Source organism: Myotis davidii, unplaced genomic scaffold, assembly GCF_000327345.1.
Source record: "Myotis davidii unplaced genomic scaffold, ASM32734v1 scaffold77, whole genome shotgun sequence".
In the NCBI taxonomy this organism is placed as follows: domain Eukaryota; kingdom Metazoa; phylum Chordata; class Mammalia; order Chiroptera; family Vespertilionidae; genus Myotis; species Myotis davidii.
This window is the reverse complement of record NW_006289713.1, coordinates 14518-22226: the sequence shown is the minus strand read 5'-3', so window position 1 is coordinate 22226 and position 7709 is coordinate 14518. Positions and strand designations below refer to the sequence as shown.

The 7709-nt window shown below is 49.3% G+C and overlaps 1 protein-coding gene across 1 annotated transcript in view; it reads left to right on the top strand.

The window, feature by feature from the left end:
* The window catches only part of WTIP (Wilms tumor 1 interacting protein), a gene marked incomplete at its 5' end in the record, with an annotated part of 17031 nt that overhangs the window by 7069 nt on the left and 2253 nt on the right, over window positions 1–7709 (top strand). The window contains 5 exons of the mRNA XM_015562935.1: window positions 2960–3027; window positions 3177–3239; window positions 3405–3535; window positions 4604–4655; window positions 5337–5405. Coding sequence (XP_015418421.1) covers window positions 2960–3027; window positions 3177–3239; window positions 3405–3535; window positions 4604–4655; window positions 5337–5405 — 383 coding nt within the window. The remainder of the gene's footprint in view (window positions 1–2959; window positions 3028–3176; window positions 3240–3404; window positions 3536–4603; window positions 4656–5336; window positions 5406–7709) is intronic.

Sequence of the window (7709 nt, the reverse complement as noted above, 5' to 3'; positions counted from 1 at the left end):
ATTAAAAAAAAAAAAAGAAACATCAATAATGAGAAAGAATCATTGATTGGCCGCCTCCTGCACATCCCCTACTGGGGATCGAGCCTGCAACCAGGCATGTGCCCTTGACTGGGGATTGAACCAGGGACCTTTAAGTCCGCAGGCCTACACTCTATTCACTGAGCCTAACCAGTTAGGGCCCTTCCATTCTCTCTGAAAATCAATAGGAAAAATATCCTCAGGTGAGGATTAACAGAAAACAAAAAACAAGGAAAATCCAGAATAAAATCTGAAGCTCTGTTTGTAGGATGTGCAGAAATTCGAGCGACCCAGTGGAGCGCCGCTTTCCAGCAGTGGCATACCCCTCTGTTTATGCAGGTCTTTTACAATTTCTCTCAGCAAAGTTTAGTTTTTCAGAGTAAGGTCAGACGTGTCTTTCATTAAATTTATCCCTTAGTGTTTATGGATTTTTTTGGGTACTGTTATAAGTGCAATTTTAAAAATTATGTTCATTTCCAATCATTTGTTGCTAGAATATAAAAATATATTTGGTTTTCACATGCTGACCACCTATCCTACAACCTTGATAAACTCACATATTAGTTCTAGGGAGATTTATTTTTTGTAGATTCCTTATGAATTTCTACATAACATAATATCACCTGTGTTTAAAAATAGCCTGACTTTTTCTTCCCAATTTTTAAGTTTATTTACATGTCTTACTGCACCGTGGAGGGCTAGTGCGTTTACTGTATCACCTCATGTCTGCCGTCGACTGTGCGCTTTCCCGGGTGCTGTCCTGGTGCCGGAGGAGCCCTTTTGTCCCCAGTTAGGCCTGGGCTGTCTCCCGTCTCATGGGGGTGCCTCTCATAGCTGCTGGGGCTCTTTTGACAAGGACGCCTCTTTCATATTAGGCTACTCACCTGGTGAGAATTGTACTTGTGATGTTCATGAAATAAGGAAAGTCATTCTGAAAAGTATTCTCAGTTCAACTGAAATGAATGTGATTAAAAAAAAATTAGAACATCAGTTTACATTTGAAACAAGTTCTTCCACTATTTACTTTGACAACCTCTTACAGTAGTTATGTTGACATGTTCTATTTAATTAAAAAAATATTAATTAGCTTTTCGGTTAGAACTGCCATCTCCCAATAATTCACTGAAATGACCAACACAAAGGAAAGAGGAGAGGCACCCCTATAGGTTCTCTAGGCCTTTTAGGAAACATGGAGTTGTTCCTTTGACCACTACATGTGCACCTACAAGAAGGTAATATTGTGGACAAGGGAATGGGCCCTGTTCAAAAAGGAATGCCCACAACTCTTACCGTGGCAACACTAGAAGAGTCTACAGTGTCACCCAGCATGCAGTGGGCATTTTTGCGAACAAACAAGTTAAAGGCAAAATTCTTTCCGAGAGAATGTACGTATTGAGCATATTAAGCTCTCCAAGATCCGTGATGGCTTCCTGAAACGTGTGAGGGGAAGTGGTCAGAAAAAGAAGGAAGCCAGAGAGAATGGTACCTGGTTCACCTGAAGCGCCAGCCTGCTCCACCCAGAGCACAGTGAGAACCAGTGGAAAGGAGCTGAGCTGCTGGAACCCTTCCCTATGAATTCATGGCATGATGAGTATATATATAAAAAAGACCTGTGTGCTGATAAAAAGGTTTCTCCTAATTGAGTAGAAGTGTGGTGTCCCTTCCCCCCATCCCCCCAAAAAATAAAACTTTGTGTCCTAAAAAATATTAACTACTATATGAAAAAATGCTCAACGGCACTAATCATCAGGGAAATGCCAGTTGAAACCACAGTGAGCTATCACCTGTCAGAAAGGCTGTCATCAATAAATCAACAAACAAGTGTTGGAGAGGATGTGGAGGAAGGGGAACGCTTGTGCACTGTTGGGATTCTAAATTGGTGCAGCCACTGTGGGGAAAACAGTAAAACATGAAAATGACCATATGACCTAGCAATTCCACTTGTGGTTCTTTATCCAAAGAAATCCAAAAACACGAATTCAGAAAGATAAACGCTTCCCTGTGTTTATTACAACATTATTTACAGCCAAAATACGGAAGCAGCCAAAGTGCCCATCAATAAACAAGTGGATAAAAAAGCTGTGGTGCATATAATATATAATGAAATATTACTCAACCATAGAAAGAATGAAGTCTTACCATTTGCAACAACATGGGTGGATCTAGAGCAGGGGTGGGCAAACTTTTTGACTCGAGGGCCACACTGAGTCCTTAAACTGGACCAGAGGGCTGGAACAAAAGCATGGATGGAGTGTTTGTGTGAACTAATATAAATTCAAAGTAAACATCATTACATAAAAGGGTATGGTCTTTTTTTTTTTTAGTTTTATTCATTTCAAACGGGCTGGATCTGGCCCGCGGGCCGTAGTTTGCCCACGGCTGATCTAGAGGGTATTATGCCAAGTGAAATCAATTTGACAGAGAGCGACATATCGTATGATTTCACTTATATGTGGAATATTACAAATAAATAAATCAACAAACAAAACAAACAGTCCTAGACACAGAGAGCAGACTGATGGTTGCCAGATGGAAGGGAGTCTGGGGGGCTGGGTGAAAGGTGAAAGAATTAGGTGATATTGGTGGTTATAAAATAATCTCAGGATGTAAAGCATAGCACAGGGAATATAGTCAGTGATGCTGTAATAACTGGTGTCAGAGGGCATTAGACTTATTGGGGTGATCACTCTGTAAGTTATATAAATGTCTAATCACTGTGCGGAAGCTAATCACCTGAAGCTAATATAATGCATGCCAACTGTAATTGAAAAATAAACTTAATTAGTATAAGGATAACAACATCACATTAAAGGGAAAACTTAAAGTTTGTCCATAATCTGCTTCTTGTCTGTTGGAGGAGGGTGCTGAGAAATGGCAGCAGGGACCCCGTCCCTGGTTTCCAGCGGCCCAGGGACCCCTTTCTCCACCCTCGTCCTTGCAGGGAGACGGCTCCGTGGGAAGGCGTTCTACAATGTGGGCGAGAAAGTGTACTGCCAGGAGGACTTCCTGGTGAGTCAAAGCTGTGCACTGGCTGGTCCCTGGGTGGAGCAGGGCGGGGACCCTCCTGATTCCCATGGAGACCTGAGGCCAGGAGACCTGCTGGCTGGGCAGAGTGCCCCTTTGTCACGTAACCTCCTGGGTCCTGTGTCCCCCGATAGTACTCCGGGTTCCAGCAAACGGCTGACAAGTGTAGCGTGTGTGGACACCTCATCATGGACATGGTGAGAACCTCCCCCAGCCCCTGGAGCTCCTCTGTCTTGGGCAAACTTAGGACCCCGCCCTTTTCACCTGTTGCAGACCTGCCAGGGGCTCAGAGCCAGAGCCTATTCCGGGGGCTGTGCTGAGCCTTCCACCTGCACTGACCCCTCAGTGCCTCCCACCCCCAGATCCTCCAGGCCCTTGGGAAGTCCTATCACCCAGGCTGCTTCCGGTGCTCTGTGTGCAGTGAGTGCCTGGACGGGGTGCCCTTCACTGTGGACGTGGAGAACAACATCTACTGCGTCAGGGACTATCATACGTGAGTAGCCGGCGTGCGGGGCAGGTGTGATTCCCGTGTTTCCTTCCCTGGAAACATCTTCCTGGCCCGCCCGTCTGTTTTCTCCATTCTTTTTTGTTGTTTGTTTTGTTAATCGAGGATATTTTTTTGTTGATTTTTTTTTAGAGAGAGTGGAAGGGACCGAGGGAGGGAGGGAGGGAGAGAGAGAGAGAGAGAGAGAGAGACATCGATTGGTTACCTCTCTCACATGCCCCTACCAGGGCCGAGGATTGAGCCTGCAACCGAGATACCTGCCCTTGACTGGAATCAAACCTGCGACCCTTCAGTCTGAGGGTTGATGCTCTAACCACTGAGCCCCCGGCTAGGGCTTGTTCTTCCTTCATGACCTTTTCACTTCCAGCCTCCCCTTGTGTGCTCAGCGGTCGGGTCAGGGTACAGATCTCTGCCAGATTTCTTGATGGTTCAGCCACCAGCCATGTCTTTCCTCTCCCCACCTGTGCCTGCATGCTCCCTTTCTCCTAGTGCTGAGGAGTCTCCTTACGGCCACACCTGGCTTCTATCCGTCTGTCCCCAGGCCCGGCCTCTTTTATATGAGATGGAGGCTGGGATCTCCACACATTCTTTTTCCTTCCTGTCGGGTACTCATGCGAGCAGCCAATCCATTCTCCCTTGCTGTGACTCCAGGCTCAGCCCTCGGAGCTGTGGTTCTGTGTTGCTGCCATGCCTGGGGTTGGTACCTGGCATAGGTCCTGTTACTCAGCGTGGAGCCAGCTTTTTGCAGGCATCTCAGCTAGAGGGCAGCCCATACCTGGAAGTTAGGGGGCAGGGGTCTTGCGGAAGCATGAGAGAGAGTGCTGAGTGGAACCTGAAGCCATCCTGGAGGAGGTGGTGGAACGGAGGGGTATTGGGGAGTCAGATAAAAGGCCAGTGCCAAGAAGGCATGGCAGAAGCTGCTCCCACCCTCTGTGTCCACATAAGGACTGGGACTAATGCTTGGGCAAGGTCATGGGGCTACTGTGGGCAGGCCTGCCCTGTGCCCTTGGCCTGTGGTCACTCAGAGGGTCACTTCTGGTTTCCTTTATTTTCCAGGGCTTTTGCACCAAAATGCGCCTCCTGTGCTCGTCCTATTCTCCCTGCACAGGTAAGAACCACCCACCAGGAGATGACCAGGTGCCTGGCCCAGCAGGAGCAGGTCCCACCCGCGTCCGCCCTAGCTCTTGGGCCCCTGTGGGAGGGATGAACAGATGCTCCTGCCCATGCGCCCAGGGCCGAGGGATGGGTATGTGCCCATCGTGTGGAGTGCAGTGTCCCTGTGTGAGTTAGAGGGAAATGGTGGCCCCTGCCGCTTGGACGTGTTCAGCACCATTGCCCATCGATGAAGGAAGGACTGTCCCCTGGGTCTCTTACCTCTGCAGGTAGAGGTGGCGGGGGAGCAGATGAGATGAGATGGGGCAGCCTGTGCAGGAGACACCCTTGGGTAGTGCAGCTCTCCCAGGCATTGGGTCTCCCACATATGCTGGTCTGTCCCAAGCTGGGGAAGCAGGACTGGCAGTGGTCTTCTGACTTCAAAGAACTGAAAGAATATGTACCTGCACGTTCACACCCACGTGATGGCTCTCATGGACACGTGTTCATGCTTTTGGCACATGCACATTCATTCATGTGCACCTACCGATGCCCATTCTTGCCCTGAGTCATTGTCACACAGGCACGAATGTATATCTACTATGACAAAGCACACGGTGTAGGCATGTGCCGCTGTGCACAATTCACCTCAAACCCCAGCTTGCTTATTTTGTGTGAACCCCATCTCTTCCTCCAGGGTTGTGAGACAACTATCCGTGTGGTGTCCATGGATAGAGACTACCATGTGGAATGTTATCACTGTGAGGTGAGCCTGGTCCTCCCGGAAGGCTGGAGGCTTTGGCAGCTCCCCTTCACACAGGTTTCCTTCTCTCTAGGTGTTGTGCGAGCCTACCTCCTCTTTTATGTTTCTTATCCATTCTACCTGTTTCCCCCCTCACCCCCACCCCCAGTGAGCCCTGTCCACAAGACATGTTCTCTCTCAGCCTGTTTCCTATTCACTCAAATATTTACCAACAATTAAAATGTGTAGGGTGTTGTGGATCACATAAAATATAGTTCCTACTCCCATGGGAGAGACAGATATTCAGGCAGTATCCACAGGTCATCATTGCTAACAAGGGAGTTTTTGTAGTGCGTAGGAGGTCTTGGAGGGAAAGATTTCTGGAGGGTTTGAATGGTGAATAAGAGCCAAGGAGGCAGTGAGAAGGCATTTTCAGGCAGTCGAAGCAGAGTGTGCTTAGGTGTGAAGATGGGTGTGTTGTTTGTGTCACTAGAGAAGTTGGCAGGAGCTGGGGACAAAAGGCCACATGAGCTAAGAAGTGTGGACTCATCTGGGCAATGGAGAATGATCAAAAAGGGTGACAGCACATATGTAATAACTTAATCAATAAAGACATTTTAAAAAAGGTGACAGGATGGCTTTTGGGTTTCAGAAAGGGCACTCAGCACCATGCAGAGAATGAAGGGAGGAAGAGGGACTGGGGCTGGGCTTCTCTGAAGAGGCTGGTGGAGTCGGGTGTGGTCCTGGGTTCAGGGAAGTAATTGAGCTGAGTGATGGTTAGGCAGTAGAAAGGACTGGAATTGGTCAGTGATTGGATGTGGGAGTTTCGGGGTTTGGTGGTGTCCTTTAGGACCCCAGGAAGGTGAGAGGAGGAGGGGCTAAGATGCTCTTAGTTTTGGCAGCTGGAGACACCTGGATAGAGATGTGCAGGAAGCAGGTAGATGTGCTGCAGTTCAAAGCCTCTGACTACAGGCACAGGAATCTGGAGTCATGGCGTATACAGCCCTTTCCTCTCTGGTGCTCTGCCCTGTGGTTCCAGACACCTCGGCTTCGGAGTCCTCAGCCAAGGGGACTAGAGGGATCTCTGGGCAGCCTGGAGAGTGGTTCCCTTCTCTCGGAGATCACCGACCTGCCTTCCCTGTGGCCTAGGGTCTGAGAATCCATTTTGCCTGTATTTTGCCTGGCTTTTTATTATTAAAAGTAGGATGGGGAGTCCAGTCCTTATCCCTATCATGGCCTGAAGCAACAGCCCCATCCTGGGCCTACAGATGGCTGCTGAAGCCAGGCGGGGAGCGGAGGGCTCCAGGAAGGAGCGGGGCTCGTGATGGCCCAAAGAGCAGCCATGTTTGGGAGATGCACGGAGGCAAAGCAGCTACATGGGGAGGCCAAGCGTGAGTGAGTGAGGAGGTAGGAGCAAACCTGGAGGAGCAGTTGGGTTTCAGAGCCCGGGAAGAGCAGGAGGGAGTGTGAGGGAGACATCTTCAGTCATCAAAGGTCCATTTGGAACCGGGTTGTCCTGGTGGGGGCAAGTGGTCCAGTGGGAACAGGAATCCTGAGTGGGGACAGGGAAGGAGGGTCATGGTCAGAAGAGGGGCCTGGATCCCCCTCTGCAGTAACGGCATCCTGCTCTGTGGTCCTGGACACAGTGGTGTCCCCTGGGATCCCTAAGCACAATCCCTAGGGCAAGGAGCAAGCCAAGCTGTGGGTGGTCCACCCTCAGATCCTCAGGACTGTGAGACCTGTAGATGGGGACTAGGGTCTCTAGGCCCCCTTTCTCCTCCCCTCTCTGGTGTGTGTTAGTCAGTAGCAGGACCCATCAGGGGCTATGTCAGGACTGGTGGGGGGAGGGAGGGCACTTGAAACATGCGTGGTTTGGAACGTGAGGCTCCATCGCAGTCCTCTGGCTCCATTACTTCTGTGGGCAGGGCAGGTGTTGGTCTCAGGGCCTTTGGGTAACAAGTGTCAAATGTTCGAGGCAGGAGTTCAGCTCTGGATGCAGTGAGAGAGTGACCAAAGGCGCCTCCTTGAGGTAGGAGGCAAAAGGAAGGAAAAAGTCCACTTGGTCTTGCCCGGTGTCCCACTGTCTCCGACAGCTTCCATAGCTGTCCATCACACTTCCTGCCATTATTTACAGAGGTCACATACCAATCACATAACTTGTTAAACAAAATTAGCCTGTAACGTACAGCACAGAGATAACATGGTGAGATGGAGGACTTAAAGCTGAACTTGTTTACTTGATATCACCAGTTTCTCTCTTCCATTATCTCTTAAGGCCACTGGCCCAGGCATTTGATAACCTCTCCTTCTCAAGATCACCAGCCCCCC